This window comes from Micromys minutus (assembly GCF_963924665.1).
Source record: "Micromys minutus genome assembly, chromosome: 2".
In the NCBI taxonomy this organism is placed as follows: Eukaryota; Metazoa; Chordata; class Mammalia; order Rodentia; family Muridae; genus Micromys; species Micromys minutus.
Genome location: NC_137971.1, coordinates 71,411,070 through 71,437,083, shown reverse-complemented (window position 1 = coordinate 71,437,083; position 26,014 = coordinate 71,411,070). Strand labels below are relative to the sequence as shown.

The 26,014-nt window shown below is 49.4% G+C and overlaps 3 protein-coding genes and 1 pseudogene across 4 annotated transcripts; 2 read left to right on the top strand and 2 right to left on the bottom strand.

The window, feature by feature from the left end:
• On the bottom strand, positions 1–11,774 carry TBC1D10B (TBC1 domain family member 10B). The gene is made up of 9 exons (XM_080911298.1): positions 10,607–11,774; positions 7,458–7,557; positions 7,092–7,199; positions 6,887–6,993; positions 2,574–2,688; positions 2,384–2,449; positions 2,005–2,194; positions 1,547–1,701; positions 1–1,461 (listed from the first exon to the last, which is right to left on the bottom strand). The coding sequence occupies exons 1-9, from the start codon at positions 11,530–11,532 to the stop codon at positions 820–822; spliced, it is 2,409 nt and encodes an 802-aa protein (XP_080767424.1). The 5' UTR covers positions 11,533–11,774; the 3' UTR covers positions 1–819.
• Positions 11,775–14,623: 2,849 nt separating this feature from the next.
• Positions 14,624–17,321, top strand: MYL11 (myosin light chain 11). Its single transcript, XM_080911730.1, has 7 exons — positions 14,624–14,756; positions 15,827–15,919; positions 16,177–16,252; positions 16,428–16,532; positions 16,624–16,702; positions 16,961–17,009; positions 17,123–17,321. Exons 1-7 carry the CDS (start codon positions 14,754–14,756, stop codon positions 17,225–17,227), a joined length of 510 nt encoding a protein of 169 aa, XP_080767856.1. The 5' UTR covers positions 14,624–14,753; the 3' UTR covers positions 17,228–17,321.
• A 227-nt stretch (positions 17,322–17,548) lies between these two features.
• Positions 17,549–22,690, bottom strand: SEPTIN1 (septin 1; the record flags this gene model as incomplete). Its single annotated transcript, XM_080912999.1, has 12 exons — positions 17,549–17,811; positions 17,916–18,006; positions 18,244–18,409; positions 18,621–18,717; positions 18,833–18,934; positions 19,454–19,571; positions 19,665–19,799; positions 20,381–20,504; positions 20,758–20,844; positions 20,936–21,026; positions 21,209–21,324; positions 22,684–22,690. The coding sequence occupies 12 exons, from the start codon at positions 22,688–22,690 to the stop codon at positions 17,725–17,727; spliced, it is 1,221 nt and encodes a 406-aa protein (XP_080769125.1). The 3' UTR covers positions 17,549–17,724.
• A 2,310-nt stretch (positions 22,691–25,000) lies between these two features.
• LOC308417116 (small ribosomal subunit protein uS17-like) lies at positions 25,001–25,459 on the top strand (annotated as a pseudogene). Its single transcript has one exon. The product of its transcript is annotated as a small ribosomal subunit protein uS17-like (transcript).
• The last annotated feature ends 555 nt before the right edge of the window (positions 25,460–26,014 follow it).

The window sequence follows — 26,014 nt, the reverse complement described above, 5'->3', positions numbered from 1 at the left end:
TCCAGATATAACAGCAGGTTCTTTTTCCGGTTCCTCAAAGCGCCACAAACCGTCACTGGGGTGGGACCAAGACAGAAGAGAATGTAAACATTGGGTTCCACCCTCTGGACTCAAGGGAAGACCCTTATTCAGAAAGGGGCTTGACGGCTGGAAAGGAACAAGATGAAAGATAGGCTTTCTAACTCTACAGCAGAGGCCTGAGCATACAAAGCAAGTGAGTTAGGAAAGAGCAGGACGTGGGAGGACGCTTCCTAGCATATCCTCTTAAATAAACTGGAGTGTAGAGGTGCTGTGGAAAGGGGGAAAGGACAGAGCACCCACCCCAGGCCAACCTGACCTTCTGTACATAATTACAACACAAGGATATCCAGGAGAGAAAACAGCCTTGGCTCCCAGAAAGACAGTGGGGCTACAGGCAGGGCCCCAAGACAGGAAAAGGAACCTAGCTCCACCATCTAAGGGAAGCCACCGGAGTGTAAGAATCTGCAACTGCTAACTGCCATTGCCTAGAGTCACTGGTGACAAAAGGCAAATTAAGACAGCACCCCAGAAGGACTTCATAGGCGTGACAGAGACTCAAGCTGAGCCTAACTGGACAAAAGCGTCTCCAGACTTGGTCACTGTTACCCTAAGAAATGTAGCTGTCCCATGCACTGTGGCTGTCCTGGCCATGTAGGGATCAGCAGCTGGCAAGGAGTCGGGGAATCAAGCCACTTTCCTTAGAAAAAGGAAGAGCCTGCCAAGGGAGCTGGGAGTGCCAGTGCTGCTCTTGGCGGAGGGGAAAGCAGGAGGGCCATGGCATCCGGACCCAGCAAGAGGTCAAAAGTAAGCATCCTGCCGGGCCTCAGCTGCTGACCTGTCCCCACCATCATGGGGTGGTGGGGGCCCATCTGCCTTTCGACGCAAGGAAAGTTTCCGGCCTTGGCCCTTCTTCTCCAGCTTCTGCCGTTCCTTTTCTTGCTTCTGCTGTTCCTTCTCTTGCTCCTTTTCCCACTTCTGTCGTTCCTTCTCTTGCTTTTCCCGCTCCTTCTCCTGTCTTTGCCGCTCCTTCTCTCGTTCTTTCTCCTGTTTCTGCCGCTCCTTCTCCTGCCGCTTGGTCTCCTTGCTGGTGCCTAGTGGGGTGCTGTTGCCAGTGGGTGAAGGAAGGGATGGATGCAGTCCCTCAGCAATGATGACAGCCCCAGGGACAGGCCCAGCACTAGCTCTGCGAACAGGAGGTGGTGGGGAAGGAGCCCCTCCAACTGCCCTCGAGCCTCTGCTCTTGAGACTAGGGAGGCTGAGGAGGCTAGAGGAAGGGCCCAGGGGTGGCTGTTGCCGCCTGCGTTCCTCATGAATAGCTCGGGAGCCATGTAGTCGCCGTGAAGGCCGATACTGCAGCTCTCCCCTAGTTTCTCGCCACTTCTTCAACTGGGCTGCATTCTCCCGCTCAATCAATGCTTCTGTCACTGGGAGGTTGGTTACCTAGACAGAGACATGGGAGCCAGAGTATAGACCTGTGTGGGAATGGGCTGAATCAGGTCAGGGTGTGCTGAGGCTCACGGCCTACCTCATGCACCAGGAAGTCCTCCTGCATACACTGCTGAGGCAGGTTTCGAAGCTGCTCCATGGTTTCATACATGCCTTGACAAGAGCGCAGCTTTTCCACAGAACCCAGAGTGTGTCGTAGTAAGACCAGAGCCACTCGGAAAATGATCTTAACGCCTACAGGGTCAGGAAAGAATGCAGAAAAAGACCAGGTCCAGGATTTCAACCTATCTTATGAAGGCAAGACAGCCCGTTGCTGTTTACTACCAGCCTTACAGGTGAAGAGAGTTGCTATGGGTTGTAGATTTCTTGGAGGACAAGCAGACTTTAGATTGGCGGCTGAACCAAGATGGGTCCTGTTTTTCCGTCCTACGGACTGTTTATTATGAAGCCTAGGCCCAACAGTACTTTTGTCTATGGGATTCCAGTAAAGTGACAAATCCTAGCCTCCCCCCTCAGCCTAGCCAGCCACTGAAATACCTTCACAGAAAAACATGTCCCAGACACGCAGCACTGAAGCCCAGGGGAGGGTGCGGGCAAAGATGCACATGAACCACTCTGTCATGTAGAGCACAGGGTCAATGCGCTGCCGCCGAAGGTGACGATGTGCCAATGGAGAAGCCCGGCGCAGGAGTGCAAAAAAGATTTCTCCATCCAACTGAATGGCCTCCTAGAGGTGGTGGGAAGAGCCATAAGAAGTGGGTCTGGTTTGCTATGGTCCCCTCAGGGTATAATCAAACCTAAGAGGCTGTCTTAACCTCAGTGATAGAGGGACAGAAAGACAATGAGGCAGGATAAGGACCTATCGCAGCCTTGGGGAAAGTCACAGCCCCAGTGCACCCGGCTTCCAGAGACTCACCAGCCCTGCACTGTAGTAACCTGGGAGGTACTTGTCGCAGATCTGTACCAGGCACCAAAACGCTTGCTAAGAAGAGCAAGAACAAGAGACAGGGATGGGGCCTGAGAAGTAGGAAGTACACAGCTCTCCCTTCACAATGGTATGTCTCCATCTTCTTACCCCCACCCCAAACAGGTCCACTTATGCTGACCTCAGCAGGCATGTGCATGAGCAACACGGCAGCCACCGGGGCCTGGGCCTGACAGTAGCCCTCGTCAGGCCTGTAGATGGTGTAGGCCTTCAGGATTCGATACAGGTCCTGTTGCCTACGAGGAGTACAGAAGATGGCAATCATCAAACCGGCCCTTAACCCTGGACCAGCACTCCTTACATCAAGTTCCAGGCTAATCCTAAGGGCTTCACTACCTACCACACAGCCATCTACCTTCCTAGCCCTGACTACTAGAGGCTCAGCATTCGAAGCATTCTATGTCCTGGCCTTTCACCCTTAGCTGCATATACCTGAGACTTCCTACTCATTTTCACCTGCAACCAACCACAAAGCAATCATGGTCATTTACTTCAGGAACCTGTCCACTCCAAAGCACTGTCCCTCCTCTGGAACTAAGTGTTTTCATCCTCTAGAGCAGGCAACCTTGAACTAACTACTTCTGTTTCACTGAATTTCAGCATGTCTACTGGTCCTGGTGAAGTGAAGACCAGGAGTCCAGCTGTACCTCACATCTTTCTCTTACCTCTACATCGAGCCAGATCTGTGCCCTAGTCCTGCTCTTTTTTCTTGTTTAGTTCCATCATATCTCAAATTTCCATCTACTCAAAAACAGCTTTCTGCATTCCCAGAGGGTAGCCACCTAGACTGAGGCAACTATATCCTGAACTTGATTCTCCAATCTCTTTCCCCATCCACAGCTACTTCCATCTCTGACCTTTATCTCTCGGCCTGCCAATCTCCTGCCTGCAGTCACCACTGTTAATACTGCTTATACTAGCACCACCCTGAATCCAGTCACTCAGATGTGATCACTTCTATCTGCAATTACTTCACTGTTATTTAAGAAGTCCTGAGATGAGGTTTCATGCAGAGTTTGTTGGATTCCAACCTCCATACTCAAAAGTGACCCTGATTCTGATCCTCCTGCCTCCAATTCTCCAGTAAGAGGATCGAAGGCACGCACCATCACACTTGGCTTTCTGTGGTGCTGGAGATCAAACTCAGAGCTTCCTGCATTATGGACAAGCACTCTACTGAAAGAGCTACAGTACCTTCCCTGATTACTTACTTTGCTATTTACTTTGCAAAAGTCCTAATGAGGTAACACATCTGATGACACTGATTATTTTACCTAATACATGATAAAAGTAATCCACACCAAACTAACATTAATGAAGTACTGGAGCCGGCATCTGTGACTCCAGTTCCAGGTGTCCTCGTACCTCTTCTGACATCCTTGGGCACCAGGTATGCAAATATGTAGCTTCTACCATATCCACCCTTCTGCCTAGGATCGGATCCCAGCCTTCCTTTCTGTTATAAGTCTGCCACCTTTTCTGTTTCAGAAGTTTTTCTCGTCTACTAAATCATTCCTATCAGCATACCAACGATCTGCATTTAAAATTTTTATTTCTTCTGCAGTGCAAGGTTGACCCCAGGACCTTGTACATGTCAGACAAGCCTCTACCATTGAGCTACACTTCCAGACTTGCTGTTTCTTTCTTTCTTTCTTACTGACATTGTCAAGCTTGTCAATCAAGTACTTTTATCAACTGAGCCACCCCACTGACCCTCACTCTGTTTAACAGTGTCCCCTTAATACTACTCTCCCTTCCACAGAACAAAGTTGCTCTAGAACACACACTTACTGTCTTCCATGCCATTCCTCCTACACTCTTGGCAGGAATTCCTAGATCCCCCACAAAACTGCTCTTATTAAGTCACTAGTGACCCCAGGGCTAGATAGGCCAAGGCAGGAAGATTTCTAGAGCTCCAAGGCTAGCCGAGTTATACTGTAAGGCTGTCTCAAAAACAAGTCCCTAACAACTTACCTAGTGGTACGCCCGAGCTAATTCTCAGACTTGATTCACTCATCCCTTAGTACTATTTCCTGAAGCTGATCCTTGAGGCTCTTTTTCACTTTGCTTTTGAAGTCAGACTTTCCCGTCTACCTCTGTAGCTTCTAGTCCTAGTGTCCTCTAGAGACTGTTTTATTTTCTCAATCCTAAAACATCAGTACTTCAGGGCACAAGCCTGGCTTGTCTATCTTACCGATCATCCTTGGGTTTTTGGTTTTTTTTTTTATTTTTATTTTTGAAACAGGTCTCACTATGATGCCCAACTAGCCTAAGACTCACTTTGTTGTTACAACAGATTAGCCTAAAAGTTACAAGGATCCACCTCCCCAGTGCTGGGATTGAAAGATGTGTGCTACCACACCAGGTCACATCTTCCTTTTGTACCTGTACTTGGTGCTTGGTGATATCTTGTCCAGTGAATGAGCCTAATTCTCCTATAAGCAACTTCCAATTTCTCTACAATTTAAACCTTTCCCCCCATTTTAATTGGATATTTTATATATTTACATGTCAAATGGTATACCCTTCCCCCCCCTTTAAACTTCTTTCCTGAACCAGGCAGTAGAGACACACACTTAATCCTAACAGAGGCAGGTGGATCTCCAAGTCTGAGGCCAGCCTGGTCTACAGAGTGAGTTCCAGAACAGCCAGAGCTACACAAAGAAACCCTATCTCAAACAAACAAAACAAACAAACAAACAAACCCTCTTCTTCCCTGAAATCCAGACATACATACATACATACATACATACATATTACTCTAGCCAAATTGTTCTGGAACTCAAGATGTATATCAGACTGGCCTTAAACTCATGGCAATCCTTCTGTCACAGCTTCCTAAGGGCTGGTCTGATCCATGGCCCCTACCAAAGTCCTCCTAAGTACCTGAGACTAGAGGCATGAGCTACCATGTCTGACTCTAAAACTTTCGACATAAACCAAACCTACATTTCCTCCAGTTCTCTGGTCTTTATTAGTAAGTAGCAAGTCTCTTGTACTCTGTGCTCTTGGGTCCTGTCCGCACACGCTCTCCATTCTCCTTTCCTATTTATAACCTCACCAGTGCTGACTACTACCCTCCATCAAGGATTGTCCATTCCCACAGGAAGACAGCTCTTGGGCTTTGGTTCATTGCTATCACCTGTGACTAGAATAGTACCTAGGAGAAGTAGGCACTCAATAACTGTTGAAAGAGAAGCATATTGATAAAAATGTTTATTTAAGGTAGGCATAGTACATATCTACAATTCTAACACTTGAGAAGCTGCAGCAGAATACTGAATTCAAGACACTCTGGGCTACCCGCAAGTTCAAGGTCACTCATGAAAATAATAAATAAATAAATTAGCTGGCAACGGCTGTGGAGGCATAGCCTTTAATCCTAGCATTTGGGAGGCAGAGATAGATCTGAATTTGAAGCCAGTGTGGTATACCTAGTCAGACCCTATCTCAAAGGAAAAAAAATATACATATTGTTTTGTTACATTACATAAAATATATATTCATAAAGCTGAGTGGTAGAATACTTGCCTGACATGCTAGTGGCCCCAGGTATAAGCTCCAATACAACACAAGGCCACACATTTACCTAAGATCACCTTACATACTAGGAGTGGTGCACATATTTCATCTGAAAGAAGCCTAACCTACAGAATAAAAAGCCAAGTGCCTTGGCTCTGGCCTGAACTTCTTTCCAGATTTAGCTCTATAAATCCTACTGTCCAGGGGCTGGAGAGATGGCTCAGTGGTTAAGAGCATTGACTGCTCTTTCAAAAGTCCCGAGTTCAAATCCCAGCAACTATATGGTGGCTCACAGCCATCTATAATGAGATCCAATGCCCTCTTCTGGTGTGTCTGGAGACAGCAACAATGTACTTATATATAATAAATAAATATTTAAAAAAAGAGAGAGAAATTAAAAAAAAAAAAAAAAAAAAAAAAAGCCTACTGTCCAGACACTACTTACACAACCTCCCAGGAAGAAAAAAACCTACCTTGCCCCAGTCCCAACTAGCTTTGTTATTATTATTTATTATAATTATAATTATTATTATCTATTTAACTTTATTTTATGTGCATTGGTGTGAGATTGTCAGGACCCTTGGCACTGAAGTTAGACAGTTGTAAGCTGCCATGTGGGTGCTGGGAATCGAACCTGGGTCCTTTGGAAGAGCAGATGGTGCTCTTAACCACTGAGCCATCTCTTCAGCCCCCAACTAGCTTATAAAACCCAATACAAATACAGCCTCAATTAGTCCTTGATGTGCCTATACAAAGACCCAAATTAGAATCTCCCTCAGCAGACACTTCTCTAACTGATTAATGATTACTCTGCTAAGAACTCTAGCAGGCATGAATTGCTTAGACCTGGCCTTATATCTACCTGAAACCTTCAACAGATGTTTGCCAACTGACCCACAGTCAGGCTCTTACCCATGCCCTCCTCGAGCAGCAAACATCTCATGGAAAGGGAACTGGCGGTGCAGGTCCTTCTCAATCACATCCAGCCACTTGGGGTCCCCAGGAGCCCGTTCCAGCTCCTGCAATGGGACAGCAGGGATTACCTCAGGATCTGGGAGAATTGATTTCTCCTGCAGAGACAGTGCCACATATCCCCACACCCTAGAGTCGCACAAACCTCAAACTTGCCCGGGTTCTGCTCCAGGAGTTCCTTGCTATTAGACAGGTACTGCCAGGCCTTGGCTCTGAGAGAGGAGGGGATTCCTTTCCGGCAGCGCAGTTTTACCTAAGGCACAGTAACATCTGGGGTGACAGCTTCAGGCTTGGAACATTCTCTAAACTTTCCCCACCAGCCATCAGGCTCCCAGAGACATTCCTCCCACATGCCAGATGTGACAATGTTGGACCTGGTCTGGTTACAATTTAAAGCTCCTCCTCCCAATGCCCAAGTACCACAGATCCTCAATGTGCTAGGAGGGCAGATATCATTAGCTTCCACTCCCCACCCTTGCTCATTGCCCAGCCCACTATACAGCCCTCAAACCTTCTGGAAACGCCGTGACAGCCACTTATCCCAGTTACTGAACATCTCCAGCCACTTGAGCTCCCGCTGCCGAGCCACATCCACAGGAATAGAGCTCTCTCTGCAGAATCGAAGTATGTATGAAAGAAGTCAGTGGCAGTAGTGTGGAGCCCCAGGTTGCTGGGGAAACTGAGCCAACCAGTTCCCTCAGGCTCAACTGAGAACTAAAAATTGTGTGAGATCAAAATGTTTGAACACTTGACCATCCAAAGCCTAGTCCATCACACTTTAAAGGCTTCCTTCCCTACTGAATCTCTACCCAGATCATTTAAATCCCACTACTGACACATCCAATTTTGGTCACACTGAAAAAACACATTGTGGCTGAGGATGTAGTTCAGTTGTACTGTGCTTCTCTTGCATGTGAAGGGCTCTGAATTCAGTCTCAGCACTGTAAAAAAAATAATAAACTATGAGCCACATTTTGTATTTAATCTGGATCTAAGTCCTAGTCTTACCATTTATTTTTATTCATTATGTGACCTTGAACAAGTCACTTAATTTTTCTAAGCCTCAATTTCCTCATCTGTAAGGCAGAGAGAGTAACAATATATCTGAAAGACCCTGTAAACAGCCTGTAGCAGGAGCTCATAGGAATGATCTTAGATGTGTCATTTTATCCTAAGACACATGAGGTTTCTTGGACCATCTGTGACTTTCTCTCCTCCTCCTCTTTGCAACCTCCCCAGATTCCCAAGCAAATGAGTTTTTCTGCCCTGAGCTATTCTGTCAGCTCCATGCTTAAGGTGCTCCATCTGTCTGGAAATGGTTGGTTACTTACAGGAGCCAGTTACAGGAGCAGGAAATGGAAGAAAGGCTTAAAAATTCCACAGACTAAGCTCAAAGCCCAGTTCTGTCCTTTAGAAGCTACAAAGTGTTGACATGTGAGTAACTTGAGTCTCTTCCTCACAAATGGGATGTCACTACCTACAGTTATAAGGACTAGTAAGAAAAATACATCAAAAGGCTGTTAAACAGGAGCACAACAGATGTCAGTTCCACAGTCTCAGGGCTGGAAAGGTTAAGGTACTTTTCCTGTCCCATGGAACATTACAGCTTACAAAAGGAAGGGCAGGAGAAGGGCTCGGTTGTCAAAGCACTGGCTGCTCCTGTAGAGAACCAGAGCTCAGTTCCCAGCACCCACGCGGCAGCTGACAACGGTCTGTAATTCCAGGACCAGAGGATCTGAAGCTATCTTCTTGCCTCCCTGGGCACTCTATGCACATAGTGCAAAGACATGAGTGCAGGCAAAACACCCATATACATAAAATATAAATATATGTTAAGTCTTAAAACACAAAGGGGAGGAACGTCCACTAGGACATGAGAAATGTGAAGGCAAAAGATTCACAGAGAGTCACTATTACAAGGACAGCAGGTATCAGGGAAGGCTTCCTGGGAAAAAAAAGACATCAGAAGTGCACCAAAAGGATTGAAGAGGGGCTGGAGAGAGGGCTCAGTGGTTAAGAGCACTGACAGCTCTTCCAGAGGTCCTGAGTTCAAATCCCAGCAACCACATGGTGGCTCACAACCATCTGTAATGGGATCTGATGCTCTCTTCTGGTGTGTCTGAAGACAGCTACAGTGTACTTATAGATAATAAATAAATAAATCTTTTTTTTAAAAAATAGGAATGAAGAGAAACAGAGAAACTAGAGGCAAGAGAGGAAGAGCATTCCTAGCAGGTGGACAGGGCTGAATAACCCACTACTAATTTACACTTTCTGACAGACTGGGGCCAAGACCAGAGAGGCTAGCATAGCTGGGCTATGGGGAGCCACGCTGCTGGCGAAAAAGCTTGGACTTTACCCGGAGGGGGAAAAAAGTGTTTATGCTAATATGTTACAATCAGCCTTGCCTCAGAGGTAATTACCCTGGCATGGAAGATAGATTCTGAAGTGTCAAAGTTATAAAGCAGAAAAATAGCACCCAACACAGTGCCTGACACAGGACTGACATTCTAAAACCGAATTTGAACCAAGTTCCTCTGGACAGACTAGTATGTTGGAATGTACCCTAGTCATACAGATCCATGGTGGATGAGGGAGACAACTCTAGTTTTGTTTCTTATGAGGCAAAGTGCAGGAGAAAGGACCAGGGTCAAACTTCAGTTAGAGTTCAGACTGAATGTTGGTGCCCAACAAGTTTTCTGAGTTCTGTTAGTTTACAAGCCCTGCCTCTACTACTCTCCCATCCCATCTACCTGAGTCAGATCTTCTTCAGCAGAATCCTCTGATCTCTCTCTAGGTTAAACCCAAGCCATTACACTGAAACTGTTTAGGCTTTCCCTCCAGATGAGTGTGCCTCCTGAGCTGTGCTTCAGTTAGTGCTCAGTACAGAGTCTGGCTGCAGTGTCCTCAGGCGATGCTACGGGCTCAGCTAACCAGGTTACAGACTAGCAAGCAGGTTATGGGAGCACAGAGCAATGGTCAGGATCCAGAGAGAGGGAAGGAAGAAGTCAGGCCAATCACACACACCCCCACCTTAGGAGTGACTCAGGCCCCTCCCTGGAAGGAACTAGGAAAGCTCGACTAGGGCAGGGGAGATGAGGAAATGGGGAAGAGGCCACCCCCACCCTTTCCCTTCAATGAAAATATAAAACTGCTCTCTCACAAAAGCCCTGCCTTCAGGGCCTCTCCCCCATCAACCAGACTTCCTCACCACTACCACCAACCCCATTCTGCCTATTACCAACAGCTATTCTGAAGGTGCCTGCATACATACCTCTTGCCCTCAGAGACCTAAGATTTCTACCAGAACCCTGGCCCAGCCAACTTTCCAGAATGTCTGGCCTTTTTAGTTAAGAGTTTCATACCAAGCAGCTGGTATCTTAGCTGCTTAGCAGGTATCTCATTCAACCCCTCTCTTCACAGAGGAAACTGAGGCACAGAAACAGGGACACCACTAGCTCAAGGACACGGGCCTACGCAAGGTCTACGCTTAAACCCTGAAACCTAGATGACTGCCTCGATCCCTGATTCTCAACTCTTAAGTCACAGAAACCCCAGGATGCTCTGGGCACTGCAGTTCCTGCTAGGCCAGGTGCATCACCTCCCCTTCCCCCACCGCGTCTACCGGCAGCCCCCACGGGGTGCCCACTGTGTACTCACAGGCTGCCTGAGTACTGGCTGCCCCCAAGGAAACCATACTTGTCCGTCTTGCGCAGAGCCAGCCCATTTATCTCAGAGTCTGAACCCACAGAGCTCACATCATCCGGCAAGGACTCCAAGGTCCCGGACATGAGGCTCACGGAGTCCAAGTAGCTCAGGGTGTCCGGGGCCTGCCCTCGAGGCCCAGAGATGCCAGGTCCTAGACTGGACGTGGAGCCCAGGTCTTGAGAGTTTTCAACAGGCTCCGGAGCTGGGGTCACTGTCACCACAGCCACCGGAGCCGGAGCCTCACACGTCCCGGGAGGGCCTGTGACAGGCCCTGAAGGGTCCTCAGGCACTGGCCCTGCTGATGCTGATGTAGCAGCTCCATGTTCACCTGTCACCTGTCCTGCTCCACCCCGTGCAGTCACTCCTGAAGCCACTGTGGTTCCCGGCTTGGGGGCAAGCGGAGGTTTGGCAGTCAGGGCTCCAGGCGCCGTTCTGGAAGGGGTCCGAGTGGGGGTCCCTGGTCCTGGGACAGGCGAGGCTTGAGCCTCTTCTGTCTTTGGAGTGTCTGTCCCCAAAGCCAAGGCCACTGACGTCTCGGCTCCTGACTCTGCCGCTTGTGCGGGGAACTCTTGCGTCTTCGCGGCTTCGGGTGAGGCCTCCAGGGTTAGCACCACCACCGTGCTGCCCGTAGCTGTCGTGGGTGTCGAGGCCGAGGTCTGTGACGATCCTGGGACCCAGGCGGGCCGAGCCTCCCCAGGGACCACCAGGTCGACCGGGGCCGAAGTGGCTGTAGTCACTGGCGGTCCTGGTGCTACCACTAGGACCGGCCCGGCCCGGGAACCTCGGGGCGGGGGCGAAGGGGCAGCGGAGGCAGCGGGGGCAGCAGGGGCGCCGTGTCGGCGCGGCGGGGCCACCAGGGGCGCCGGGCCCGTCTCCATAGCTGCGGGCCGCCCCTCACATCCCCCCCGCCGGGGAGGCCGAAGAAGGCGCCGCCCCTCAGGCCGCCCGGAGCAGCCCGCCCGGGCTGCAGAGAGGGCGAAGGGCGCGGCTCGGCGCGCGCCGGGGGCGGGGCGGGACCGGGCGGCGGGCGGCGCGCGCAGGCGGGGCAAGGGTCGACGGCGCTCGCGCAGGGGTCTCCCGGCCTCTCACCCTACTCGCGCGCTCGCACCGCCCCCTCCCTGCGAGGGGCCGGCTGCCGACGTCGCGCCTGCGCAGAAGCCGAGGCGCCGCCAATGTCTCGGCGGACTACGCCTGCGCGAGGGAAGGCCCACCGGCGCCCCCCATTTTTTTTTTTTTCTTCTTTTTAACCTCCCGCCCCCTTCATAGAACCAGGACAGATAATAGGCGAGAGAAAATTGAGTTCCAGCCAATCGATGGAAGGCTGGGTGGGGTTAGAGGCGGGAAGAAGGTGGGTATTCTAGAAAGAGGAAATGAAAAAGGCGGAGGCAGGACGAAGAAAACAAGCAATAGAAAAGAGGGAATCTGAGCCTCCAAGCCAATAAACACAACTGAAGAGTGAGTGATCGCAGAAGGGCAGGGAATGAGGCTGGTGCTGGGCAGTAAGAGGCAGGGACTAGGAACTATTTAGCCAATAGAAATGGTGAAAAGGGAACCAATGAAAAAGGGGTTAGGCAGTCAAATTGACCGACGGTCATGTCTATTCCTGTGATGACAGCATCAGCAGTCAATAGAAAGAGCCGAACAATTCTTAGACTTCCTGAGATGGTCAGGAAGGAATGACAGCTAGGGAGAGGCGGGCTTAACTTGTGATTAACTTGTTAGCCAATGACTGTCTTCCTCCACTTTGCATAAGGGTAGGAAGATAGATAATATTCTCAGTTTCGAGGGGCAGGGATTCTGCCAGCAGGCGGTGCCAGAGCAAGAATAGTCAGTGACAACTAGAGACAAGCGCGAGAAGAGGTGACAGCTGGGGACATCACTGAGAAGGCCTGGAGCATCGGTGCGGCTCCTAGCCAATAAGAGTGCCGTGCTGGCCTTCTTGGATTTCCAAAATGCCCCGTTCATTCAGCTCCTGAGCTGCACCACAAACCCAGTGCCCTCATCCGTTCTCTCTACCTCGATGTCTCTAGTTAAACTATGGTCAATCCTCTAAAAGACTTATCTCTCTGAATTCCCTATTCCAGCAGGAACTCAGAACAGGTTTCTCTAAGTTCTCATATATAAACTGAGCTTCTCCCCCAAACGCTGAAATTTCTGAAACCTTATGCAAGAGTGCTACTTCACTCTTGGGGCGTGTGGGTGGAGGTCCCATCTTAGAACCCAAATCCATGAGTCCTCATATCTGTGGTCCTGTTCTTCAGGGGATTCAAGAACAACCAAGTCCTATTGTTATAACCTCTCATATACTCATTAGCTACTACTGACTTAAGACTCCAACTTCATGAGCCCTCAAGGTAGCCCTAAGACCAAAACCACAAGACCTGACTTTATGACCTTCTTCTAACTTCTTCCTCTTCTTCTTCTTAAGAATTTTTTCTTCTTCTTCTTTTTCGAGACAGTACCTTTGTGTGGCCTTGCATGGCTGTTTTGGAACTCACTTTGTAGACCATGCTGGCTCTAACTCAGAGATCTGCCTGCCTCCGCCTCCTAAGTTTTGAGACTAAAGACCTGTGCCACTACTGAACCAGGAACCTTACAACTTCTAAACACTGCTTTCTCTGTCCTCTATTCTCTTGAGTCCCAGGATGAGTGGACTCCCAAATCCATAAAGCATCTGCCACTCTCAAAATCCTAGTGAGACCTAGCTCTCAATTTCCCTATTCCTTGCTGTCTTTTGAGTTTTGAAGCTCCTCGGTCTTGTCAGCTTACTTTCCTGCTCCCAGCTCAGACCCAGACCCTGGAAGGACCTATCAGATCTTTTTTTATAGCTTCTCCATCTTCCATTTGATTCAAGTTTACTGAGAACTCCCCAAATCCCATTCCCTTTTTGGAGTCTTTCTCACCTCCCAGAATCCACTAATGAGTGGGCTCCTCCATGACGTAGCCCCCCCATGGTATCCATATAAGGCAAAGCAGCTGCCAACCAAAGCCGGGAGGGGCCGTGCAGAAGGCCAAGGGCAGCTGCTAAGTTTAGGGTGGCTCCTTCTCTCTTCTTAGAGACAACAGGTGGCTGGGCCCCAGTGCCCAGAAAAGAAAATGTCTTAGTGGCATTGGCATGGACTGGGGACAGGAAGGGAGGGGACACATTCCTCAGGACATCAGGTCCTAAAGGGAGCAGGAGAAGAGGTGTATCATTGCCAACCTGGGGTTTTCCTCCTACTGCTATTTCCCTAGATTTCCACTGCACGGAGCAATGTAGTCCACTGAGGCCCCAGAACATTATGAAAGTCACAAAGTCAGCCAAGCTAGCTTTTTCTGAGAAAGAAGCCACTGGTTATGCTACCTGGGAAAGGATGACTGGGGTCTTTGTGTCTTCTCCTCCGAGGTCCAGCAAGAAGCCTAACTAAACCTCTCTTGCTTCAACCCTTTCCAAGTTCACCAGTGTCTCCGCTTGTTGTTGCAAACCCCACAGTATTTGGTCACCAACCTTAACACCCAGCCCCATCACAATTCTGGCAAGCCTAACAGCCAGCTTTCACTGTCCTGGCCTTTTTCTGTCTGCACGTCTGCTCACTTCCTTAACTTTCTGCTGCATTTTGCTGTTGTCACTTGCTTGCCTGCCTGCTTAATTACTTGCCTGCTGCTTGCTAAAGTAAACTCACAAAACCAAGCATACTCTCTGTTGGCAATAAATGCTTACTGAGTTTAGAACTTCGCCCACCCTACTGAGGGGCTCAAAAGTCGGGTTCATCTCTTTCAGAACTGTGGGCTTCCCTGATCCCCTCTGAATTCTGGGGCTCTACAGTCCCCTTTTGGGAGAAAGACCATCCCTTCCTGTCTAGGACCTAATGAGACTTGCATCCCAAGGCCTCTTCCCCCCTCCCTTCCTGGGCTCCAGCTGCTACAGGCCTCCAAGAAAGGAGAGGCCCCTGAGCTGGGCTATTTTAGTATCTGGGGTGGGTATCCACAGGGCTAAGGTTACCACGGTATGTTAAGGGCTGCTGGGGCAAGACTATATAACCCCAGAAGAACTGCTCCACGCAGATTCTCTGCCTTTTTCCATCTGGAGCTACTGCCTTGCCCCCAGGAGATCTAAGATATGGTAAGTGAAGATCCCCACCTCCAGGCCTGACCCATTAGCTCAGGATAGCCCCAACCTTCCAACAGGCAAAATATGAACCCTCTCTCTTAGCGTCAAGAATGGGGCCAGAGGACAGAGTGATGAGCTGAAGGATTCAGTCAAGGACAATGTGCTCAGATATCCAACCATGATGTATGAGGGTGGGGGGTAGACCTGCTCACAGTCTGCTCCATCCCTCCCTGTACGTCCCTAAAGTCCTCAGATGATCATGCCCACATTCTAGATGTGGAAATCAGAAGTCTAGATAGGGTCAATGAGTAGACTAAGCTAGCAAGTATGGACGCCAAGCTGGCAGGCGGCGGGGCCTGAGAAGGGCACTTGTCAGGATGAAGTGATCTGGAATATAGCTATAGTTGGGAATTAAGAGATGCAGTCAAAACGAGGCCCCTTAGCCAAGAGGTGCCAAGGAAAAAAAAGTTATTTTAGAAAAAGGAACTCACAGAACTCAGAATCAGACCAGGCATGGCGGGTATGCCTGTAATTTCAATTGCTTTCAAGTCTGAGGAGGTAGGGTCACTGTAGTCCAAGAGTTCAAGGCCAGCCAGAGCAAAGTAGCCAGACCCTGTCTCAAAAAAAAAAAAAAAAAAAAAAAAAAAAAAAGGGAGAAGCTAGGTGTGGTGATGAATATCTTTAATCTCAGGAGGAAGAAGCAGCTGGATAGCTGGATCTCTGAGTTCCAGGAAAGCCTGGGTCTACATAATAGGTCCCAGGGCTAAATCATGAGACCTTATCTAAAGTGGTTTAGGGTTGGGGATGTAAACTTGACTGGTTGGTAGTGCTTGCTTAGCATGCACAAGCAACCAAATAAAATAGGATGTGGCTGTACAAGATGCTAACCCTAGTAACTCGCACAGCCATCAAGGTTAGAGATGGAGGCAAGATCATCAGGTCAAGGTCATCCTCAGTTAAGTATCAAGTCTGAGGGCTAGATGAGAGCCGGTCTTTAACAGAAACAAGTCTGGTTTGTTGCTCCCAGGAGAGGCACAGGAACCCAGCCTGTAGCCTCTCCCACTCAACTTTTACCCTCATAGGCACCCAAGAAGGCCAAGAGAAGGGCAGCAGCAGAAGGGAGTTCCAATGTCTTCTCCATGTTTGATCAGACTCAGATCCAGGAATTCAAGGAGGTGAGAGAGGGAGGCTAAGGAAAGCCCCACCCGACCTTCTCCCCACCTCTACTCCTCCCCTCTCCTTCCCAGACTCCTCTTCACCCCTCCTCCCTAACTCTCCTCCCCAGAAAGTGCACCTGTTGAGGGAGGAGGAGGGTTTAGAATTCCTTCCCTCCCTGGAAGGGTGGAGGGGGGACAGCTGGCTCAGGGCCAGAATCTGATCAGCCTTGGGCCAATTCCTGGCTTCATCTGTCCCCACCCTTACCGCTCCACAGGCTTTCACTGTAATTGATCAGAACAGAGATGGCATTATTGACAAGGAGGATCTTCGGGATACCTTTGCGGCCATGGGTGAGTGCCCTACTCCCATCTATAAATGCTGAAAGCTATGGAGTCAGAGGGAAATCCAGTGGCTTCAGGCCTTAATCTACCCAGATGAGAAATGAACTAGCTGATTTAAGTTTATGGGAAGCACAGCTCTGGTCCCCAGCACCCAACTGCAACCCCTGATGCTCACCCCATTCAGGCCGTCTCAACGTGAAGAATGAGGAACTCGACGCCATGATGAAGGAAGCTAGTGGGCCCATCAACTTCACTGTCTTCCTCACCATGTTTGGGGAAAAGCTTAAGGGTGAGTAAAAAAGGTTCTCAGTCCAAGGCCCTAATTGCTCCTTCTAGAACTTCAGGGTCTTGCTAGACTCATGTGTCCTCTGACCCTGCAGGTGCGGACCCTGAGGACGTGATCACTGGAGCCTTCAAGGTCCTGGACCCAGAGGGGAAGGGCACCATCAAAAAGCAGTTGTGAGTGGCTCCCTCTAGTGGTTGTACTGTAGTCTCCTGCATAAGGGTGACAGGTTGATAGAATGTGTGTAAGCAGTAAGGCCTGGGTGACGGGATTGATATTCATAATAACGAAGGGAAGAAATTCGAGACAGGAGGCCACAGCATTTGGGAGATGCGCCAGACACTTTTCAGGGAAGGTTGGTGGGAACAGGAATGAAATGAGAGGAGACAGGACTCACGTACCCAATCTCACCTCCCCGAATGTCACCTTCTCAGCTTGGAGGAGTTGCTTACCACGCAGTGTGACCGATTTTCCCAGGAGGAGGTGAGCTGGGGAGAGCCCGGGAAGGAAAAGGGTTCGGAGTGGAAGGAAGTGGAGGGGAGGGAAGCTGTGGGAGTCTGAAGACCGGTCCTAGACCTAATCCTGTCTTCCTACAGATCAAGAACATGTGGGCAGCTTTCCCCCCAGATGTGGGCGGCAACGTGGACTACAAGAACATCTGCTATGTCATTACACATGGTGACGCTAAGGACCAGGAATAGGGGACCCAAGGTCTCAGAAGACCTAGATAGGCTTGTAGCCGCCCCAACTCTCACCCTGACCTCCCAATAAAACTCAACTGGTCTTTGTTTCTTATTGGTGGCAATTTCAGTTTGTTCACGCGCGAATTCAGGTGGGAGGCTGAAGCACCGCCCAGCAAGACAGGAGTGGTTAACTGTGGAATGCCCAGTGGTCAGGAGGCCCCCAGCGGGCAGTTCCATTCCTGCTGGGAAGAAGACTCAGGCAGCTAGAGGGGGAGGCGGGGAGCAGTTTTTATTAGATAGACAACTTGGAGGAACAGGAAAACCCAAGTGGATCCCGCAGTTAAGCGTTTGGAGGGCGGTCCTATCAGAACCGCGCGGAAGGCGGAGTCGGATGGGCCTTGAATTTCCGGATTGGAGGGCCCTGGTTTAAGTGCAAGGGCCGGCCTACCCTCTGGGTCTCCGGATTGGGCGTTGGGTAGTATAGAGCCGGGGTGGGACAGATGGCGGTGAGCATCTCACAGCGCGTCTGATTGCTCGCCCTGAGCCTGGCTCTGCTGCATCTGGGCTTGCATCTTCTCCAGCATTTCTTGCATGCGGCGCAACTGTGCGGAGCAAGATTGCAGGCAGTTGGACCCGGCAAGACCGGATTGGTGTCTAGAAGACGTTCTAGGGCGCTGATTAGAGGGAAAGAGAAGGGGTTGCTCACCTCTTCGTCCTTCTCTCGAATCAATTTCTCAGTGTCGGCCAGAGGCAACATAGGCAGCGGGATCTCTGTGGCACTCTGGCGGGAAAGCTTGCTAAAAGGGTAGAAGGAAAGGTTGTGTGCGTGCAGAAAACAGGGTGAGGTCTGACATTGTGAGTCTAGCCTTGGGGCGAATTCTGAGTGTAGGAGACGGAACTCGTCCCTGAGGTTAGGGATAGAGTGGGAGAGACTTAGATGGATTTGGGAAGTTACACGAGGGGTAGCAGGACCAGTCAGGAAGGCTTGCCCAAACGGCGGCGCCATGGAAGCACCAAAATAGCCCTGCTCTCACCTGCGGCTGGCTCGATCCCGGGCCCCCGGTCGAGCCAGACTTTGTAGGCAGCGAGCCCGGTAGCCCTCGTAGAGCAGATCGTGGGTCACCTCTTTCAAATCCTGAAGGTGGGTCTGCACCAACATCCGCCTTAGGTTCAGGAAATCGCAGTGATGTGGGTTCTCCACTAGAGGGCGAACCAGGTAGCTTTCCGTTTAACTCCACCCTTAAGTTTTGCTCTCTGGGAGTACTAAGCTATACTAGTGAGGGACCCATGTTTGCAGCCCAAGGACCCTTCCTGTGGCTTCTAGAAACTCCCAAGACTAGATCCCACCTCAGGCTTCACATATAGATGCAGATTGAGCTCCCTGCTGCTCTCAAAGCGTGCCTGGCCTTACCCTCCACTGTACCCCAGGAGTAGTGGCGTCCCCTCACTGGTCGGGTTCCAGCCCTCACCACTTCACAAGAACCAACGACTGCGAAAGGGATGTTTTCCTACGGAACGGAACGGAGTCAGCAGTCACGTTGGCTCCTCCTGGACATAACCCTCTTTCTCAGCTTTCACCTCCACTTCCTGCTTCCTTTCCCTTCCCACCTCCACCTGTCAAACCTTCATTTCTTCATTCTGCTTCTTGAATTCTTCATCCTCATCAGAGTCACACTCTGGGAACTGATAGATGTTGATCTCCTCCTCCTTCAACTGGTCTCGGATCTCAGAGAGGACAGAGGGAGAAACTGAGGTCTGACCAACCGACCTTACATGGCCAGAGACAGTGGGGTATAGTGAGGTAATCATAAAGAAAGAATGCTGTGAAGGACAGATGGTGAGACATATCGACACAAGAGGACCAGAACCAAATCTCAGGCATGATGGTGAGAAACTGAGACAAATACCAAAATCCTAGGAAGTGGGACAGCGAGGAAGCACTTTGAAGACAGTGAGACTGGTAGTCATCAATCACTATCGAGGGACCAAAGAAATGCCAGGAGTTGTGGTACCCCCCCCTTTCTTCGTAGTCAAACATCCAGTTCCAGGGCTGTATGATCATTCCCTTCTGAGCCCTTAGGGACCTGGCTGCTTGTGGCAGGTTCATACACAACTTTCCTCACCCCATCCCTAGCTAGCCTAATGACTCCTGCTCTTCAAAGGTCACCCCAAGATTAAAAATAAAGTCAAGACAGATGAAGTTCAGCCATGGCATTTGTTGTCACTTAGAGGCCCCAGCCATACCTTCTGCTTGAGGACCTGAGTTTCCCTAGGCATCAGGGCATCTGCTTTGCCAATGACTGGGATGATATTGACTTTCTCATGCACTGCCCGGAGAAAAGCCACATCTAGGGGCCGGAGCCTATATCAGGAATTGATTGGTCAGGACTCAGCTTCAAGTACTGACCTTTCTCCAGCCTCCCCAACCATCCCACCCCCAGGATGCTCTCCAGACCCTCTGCCAAAGGGTGAAATGAAGTAGAGGCAGCAGTGAACTCTAGAATCCTGGATATTCTTCCTGTTCAAGCCACTCTCATCCCGGAGGTATTGCTCAAACTGCTCCTCGATGAAGCGAACCACAGGCAGCCAGCTGGAGGGTAGAAAGAAGATAGTCTGAGATCTCAGGTCTGGGGACAGAATAAAGCTAACCAGGGCTGTGCAGTGGGAAGTCATTTCTTTGCTTCTAACCAAAGCCATCGGGGAGAGTTGGCAATAGAACATGAGGCATCAAGAAATATGGTGGCTGCACACCTGTAATCTCAGCACTCAGGAAGCTGAGGCAGGAGGATTGCCACATTTGAGGCCAGCATGGCCTACATAGTGAGTTCCCAGACCAGCTTGGGCTAATATGACATCATCTCAAAAAAAAAAAGAAAAAGAAAAGCCACAACAACCAAAGCACTGAATAAGCCAGGCATGCATAAACCTGTAATTCCAGAAGGAGGACTTTGAGTTTCAGGCCAGTTTGGGCTACACAGTGAATTTGAGGTCCCTGAGCAACACAGAGAAACTTTGTCTCAAAACAAGAGAATACTGAATACTTTGGGCCAGATTGTTACCAGAAACAGGTGCCTCCTTTTGGGTCAAGGGACTATGACAAGCCAGCCTACAACTGACCCCTGTTCTTCCATAATGGAAGAGAGGCTTAGCTCCTGTCCCTCCCCTCCTCACCAGTCTGAACAGTCCACAGAGTCCCCGAAGCCAGGTGTGTCCACCAAGGTCAACTTCACCTTGATACCTCCCTCCTCAATCTCCACACCCCGGCGCTCAATGGTCAGAGTTTGTGTGATTCGAGCTATGGAGACAGAGAAGTTGGCTGCACAGGGCTCTGAGGCAGGACTCCATTCCTGGTGCTGCAGATACCCCCATGTGCATTTCAGGGAAGGAAACAGTCTCAGAGAAAACCAGTGGCCATCAAAGTCCCCAGAGAGAAAGAAAAAGAATGCAGCCTGATGACACAGGAAGAGGCCAGGGACACCATAGAAGGACGACCAGGACAGCAGTAGGGGTGGGAAGCCTGCAGGGGTGGAGGCAAGGGATAGATTTACCACTGGCATCTGGCACCTGCCGATCCTCATAGAGGTTGGTGAGGAACAAGCTGTTGATGAGGGTGGATTTCCCCAGGCCTGACTCTCCTGTGCACAGAACAGGCCTAATGGTCAAATGGGAGGGTAGCCTTGATCTCCCGAGTACATCCACCTCTATGAGTCTCCAGAACCCACAGACCTGCCACCATGAGTGTGAAGTCAAACCCCTTCTTGACAGACTTGCGATGCAGCTGGTTGGGTAGGGCAGCAAAGCCCACATATTCCTTGTCCTGTGGGGGTAAAGGGAGGCAGTATGAAGTTCCTGGACATGGCAGGGAGTGACCCAGTACCACCAGAGCCCAAAACCTAGCAAATCCACTTACTGTGGGTTAACTTTGAATCGGGGACCCTCGGGAAGAGGGGCTGACCCCAGATGCCTAGATTCCTGGGCCCAAGAACTCAGAGAACTCACCATAGCTCTGCTGGTTGTCGCTGCACCTGGTATTGCTCCCCACTTCCTCTGGTGGGGCAGGAAGTTGAATGTGTCAAAAGGGGAGGTGAAGCGAGGGTGCAGTGCAGGAAGCTGAGCTGCTCAAAGAGAGGCGAGAAACCCATGAGCATCCCTTTACTTCCAGTTCAAAGGTTTTATTTTTAATTATTTGGGAAGCAGGGATTTGTGCACACGAGTAGAAGACGGAGCATGGCATTGGATCCCCTGGACCCGGAGTCACGGGTAGCTGTGCACTGCCTGACGTAGACAGTGGGAACTGAACTCAGGGCCTCTGTAAGAGTAGCCCAGGCTTAACTGATAAGCCACTGTACAGCCCCGAAGCATCTCTTCTAATGACCTTATATAAAGCTTCAGTCTCTTCATTCTCCACATGCCAAGCCCCAGTGCGGCCCCCATCATGGTGAGAAGGGGGGCATGGACAAAAAGAAAGGAAGCAAGATGTTCTCCTTAGCAAGTCTGATAAGGGTTTTAGCAAGATGATTTGAAAGAAGTAAAAAAGCTCCTGGGGCGTGAGTGGGGAAAACCGTGATAGGACTGGAGGTAGACGTGACTAACAGTTCCCAGCTCAGGCAATGGGTTCTTTTTGAAGGTGACAATGCTTGGATTGAGCTCAAGTCATGGGAACTGCATGCTCAACTCCACTGCACTCCCAGCTCCCAATGGATTTTGGATATTTTGAGACAGGATCGGTCTTGCTGTCTATCCAGACAGGCCTTGGATTTGCGAACCTACCACTTTGGCCTCCTGAAAGCTGGGGTTACAGGCCTGGGCTGTGTAACTCCACTGCAGTTGTTTCAGTTTTGAGACAGGATCTCATGTAGCCTAGGCTGGCTTCAAACTCACTTTGTAGTCCAGGATGGCCTTCAGCCCTCTCTTGATTCACCTTGCCTTGCCTCTGGCTGCCCAGTGCTGGGATTACAGGTATGTACCACTACCCCTGGCATCTGGTCACAACTATCAGAAAGACTTAAAAGATCCAGACCCAGGAAGTCCCAGCTCAAACTGTTGAAGAGCTCCCTGTAGCGTCCCCCTCACCCCGCCGTGACATCAGAATGCAATCTACACTTTGGCACAGTGGGCAAGGTTTGTTCCTCTTTGCCTGATGACCTGTCTCACTCAGTCTTCAAGCATCTGTGGCTGAATATTTTTATTTATTTATTTATTTATTTATTTATTTATTTATTTATTTTTATGTATATGAGTGATGTGTCTTCAACACATCCAGAAAAGAGAATTAGACTCCATTACAGTTGTAGTTGCTGGGAATTGAACTCAGGACCTCTGGAAGAGCAGTCAGTGCTCTTAACCACTGAGCCATCTGTCCAGCCCCAGGACTAATGTCCTTAGAGAAAAAAATACTCCTCCCACCCATGTACAGTAAGGCTACAGCAGGAAAGTGGCTATCTGCAATTCGAGGAGCGAGCCTCATTAGATACTGGCCATGCTTGCACCTTGACCTTGGAATTCCAACCTGAAGAACTGTGAGAGTATAAATGTTTGTTGTTTATGCCACCCGGTCTGTGATTTCCTGTTATAAAGGTGTGGTGGTTTGACTAAGAATGGTCCCCATAGGCTCATATAGTTGAATGCTTAGTCATCAGAGAGCGGCACTATTTGAGAAGGATTAGAAGGTGTGGCCTTATTGTAGGAAGTGTGTTACTGGGGGTGGGCGATGAGGTTTAAAAAGCCCACACTAGGTTGAGCATCATTCTCTCTGGATCAGGATGTAGCTCTCAGCTACTTCTCCAGTACCATGCTTGCCTGCCACCATGTTTCCTGCCAGGATGATAATGGACTGAGCCTCTGATCTTTTATAAGAGTTGCCTTGGTCATGGTGTCTCATCATAGCAATAGAACAGTGACTAAAGACTGTATACCACGCAGCTCCCTCCCTCCATTCCCTATCTTATCAATGGGAGCCTCAATAACATGTTCAAAGTGTTTTTCTTTTCATTTGTTGTAGCTTTGCATGTTGGTGGCTTTTGTTTTTGTTTTTTAAGATTCATTTACTCATTTATTGTATATGAGTACACTGTTGCTGTCCTCAGACACAGCAGAAGAGGTCATCAAATCTCATTACAGTTGGTTGTGAACCACCATGTGGTTGCTGGAATTTGAACTCAGGACCTCTGGAAGAGCAGTCAGTGCTCTTAACCCTTGAGCCATCTCTCCATCCCTGGTGGGTTTGTTTTATTTTGATATTTTGTTGCAGTTGTTGTCTTATTTGAGATAGGGTATCAGTATGTAGCCCAGCCTGGCCTGAAACTTGCTGTGACCCTCTCCCTCTCAAATTCTTAGATCAGATGTGCCCCAATTCCGTGGGGGAGTGGAGAAAGCCTTGAATGAATGCATAAAGAATAAATGGAGTCCTGAGTGAATGTGTCCTGATATGGCCACAGTGAGGCAAAGGCCCAGTGCTTCAGTCTTATGGGGGTGGCATCTTGCAACACTGCAGTGGTGACAAGTGGGTGTTCCGAGTCTGTTAGCCAGCCAGGGGCAAGGAACCAGTTCAGTGTCAGACCCTGTCTCAAGGCATTAATGTGGAGAGCAAGAGAGAAAGACACACCACGTCTGGCCTCTGCACGCACATCTGCACATCCATGTGCATGCATCCACAGACACATATGGTCTTAGAGGGTGTCGGGGAGTGTTTCTAGGGTGGAATCCAGGGTCTTATGGACCCTGGGCATTAGAGCTACTTATGAAGGAGTTATATCCTCAGCTGTCCTGTGCGTGTCTAATTCCTGCTTCAGCCACGTATCTTGCACTATTCTCCTTAAGAAACTTTGGAAAAATCACCTTGGGACAGCAGGTGCAGCACAAGAGTCACCACCCTGCTCACTCCTGCTATGGGGCACGGGCTGGTCTAGAAACCATTAGCCTGGCTTGACTCCTGAGTGGTGGGCAGGTGTGCGCTACCACCCGGCTGATGATGGGGTTTCTTGCTTGGTATTAGTGAGGACCCTGGTTCAATTCCCAGGAATACATGCCTGATTGTGAGCACATGCATGAGCGCGGGTACACACACACACACACACACACACACACACACACACACACACAGGAGGAAGGAGCTTTTTCTCTCCTTACCTGTCAAATGGGATTGAAAACTCTTGCCATATTCAACCCACAGGTCCTGGGCTGTGTCTTAGTTTACTTCCCATTGCTGTGATAAAAAACCATGATCAAAAGCCACTTGAGGAGCAAAGGTTTACTTTGGCTTGTATGTCTCAACCACAGTCCACCTTTGAGGGAAGTCAAGTCAGGAACCCAAACAGGGCAGGGCTAGAAAGCAGGATCTGAGGCAGAGACCATGGAGGGGCGCTGTTCCTGGCTTGCACCATTTGTTTGCTTGTTTGTTTGTTTTCTTTTTGTTTGTGTGTTTTCATTTTTATTTTTATTTTGAATTAAGACAGGGTCTCTCTATGGAGCCCTAGCTATCCTGAAACTCACTATGTAGGCCAAGCTGGTCTTGAACACCTGTTTGAACACATCTACCTGCCTCTGCTTCCTGAGTGCAGGGACTATAGACACAGTTTGCTATCTTATACACCTGTGATTGTTTGAATACGAATGACCCCCAAGAAACTCATAGATGTGTATGCTTGGTTCCCAGTTGGTCAACTATGAAGGAAGAATTAAAAGATGTGGCCTTCCTGAAGTAGGTGTGGCCTTGTGGGAGGACTTGTATTGATAAGAGTGCATTTTGAAATTTCAAAAGCTCTCACAGCCTTTTCTCAGGCTGTGGGGAAGATGGTGGACATTCAGACGGAGTGTGCATACTAAAAGCAGCCTACAATCTTTCAAAACAAGAAGTGTGGCAAGGAAAAACTTCCTCGGTACTACAAAAACATCAGTCTAGACTTCAAGATGCCCAAGGAGGCCATCAAGGGCACCTACATAGACAAGAAATGTCCCTTCACAGGTAATGTCTCCATCAGAGGGCGCATCCTGTCTGGTGTCATGACGAAGATGAAGATGCAAGGGGCCATTGTCATCCTCTGGAACTATCTCCATTACATCCGGAAATACAACCGCTTTGAGAAGTGTCACAAGAACATGTCTGTGCACCTGTCCCCCTGTGTCAGGGATGTCCCCATTGGCGACATTGTCACTGTTGGAGAGTGCAGGCCCCTGAGCAAGACACATCGATTCAATGTGCTCAAGGTCACCAAGGCTGCTGGCACCAAGAAGCAGTTTCAGAAGTTCTAAGGGGGCCCATGCCTTAGAGCAAATAAAGTTATTTTCCAACTTAAAAAAAAAGGTCTCACAGGGCCAATTTGCTGCTTGTAGATCAGATGTAAGCTCTAAGCTATTGCTCCAGTGCCTGCCTGTCTGCCTGGTAACACACCACACATACTACACACCATCATAATGGTCACAGGCAACCCCCTTAGAACTCACGGAGCTAAGTTCTTTCCTTTATAAGTTACCTTGGTCAAGGTACCTCTTCGCTGCAATAGATCAGTAAGGCAATTCCTCAGGACCACCTGTCCAGGAGCAAAATCCTTCCACATCCATCATTAATCAAGAAAATACTCCAACAGATTTGCCTACAAGCCAGTATGATGCAGGCAAATCTGAAACTAAGGATACCACTTCCCTATGATTAGAGAGACATATGGTCATTCAAGGTTGTGTGACCTTGGGCATCTTTCTGTAACACCTCACTGACTCCATTTCTGTATCCTTTTAGTGGCCTCATTAATAATTGCCCCTCACTGGGTGCTGGAGTGATGGCTCAGCGGTTAAGAGCACTGACTGCTC

Bases quoted from the DNA above. Each gene is read 5' to 3' on its own strand.
- MYL11 (XM_080911730.1), top strand. The intron at 15,920-16,176 runs GTGAGAGAGGGA...ACCGCTCCACAG, and splicing joins AGATCCAGGAATTCAAGGAG to GCTTTCACTGTAATTGATCA. The intron at 16,533-16,623 runs GTGAGTAAAAAA...CTGACCCTGCAG, and splicing joins GTTTGGGGAAAAGCTTAAGG to GTGCGGACCCTGAGGACGTG.
- TBC1D10B (XM_080911298.1), bottom strand. From the start codon at position 11,532: ATGGAGACGGGCCCGGCGCCCCTGGTGGCCCCGCCGCGCCGACACGGC. The intron at 7,558-10,606 runs GTGAGTACACAG...TCGATTCTGCAG, and splicing joins AGCCAGTACTCAGGCAGCCT to AGAGAGCTCTATTCCTGTGG. The intron at 1,462-1,546 runs GTAGGCCGTGAG...GTCTCTGTCTAG, and splicing joins AGGACTTCCTGGTGCATGAG to GTAACCAACCTCCCAGTGAC.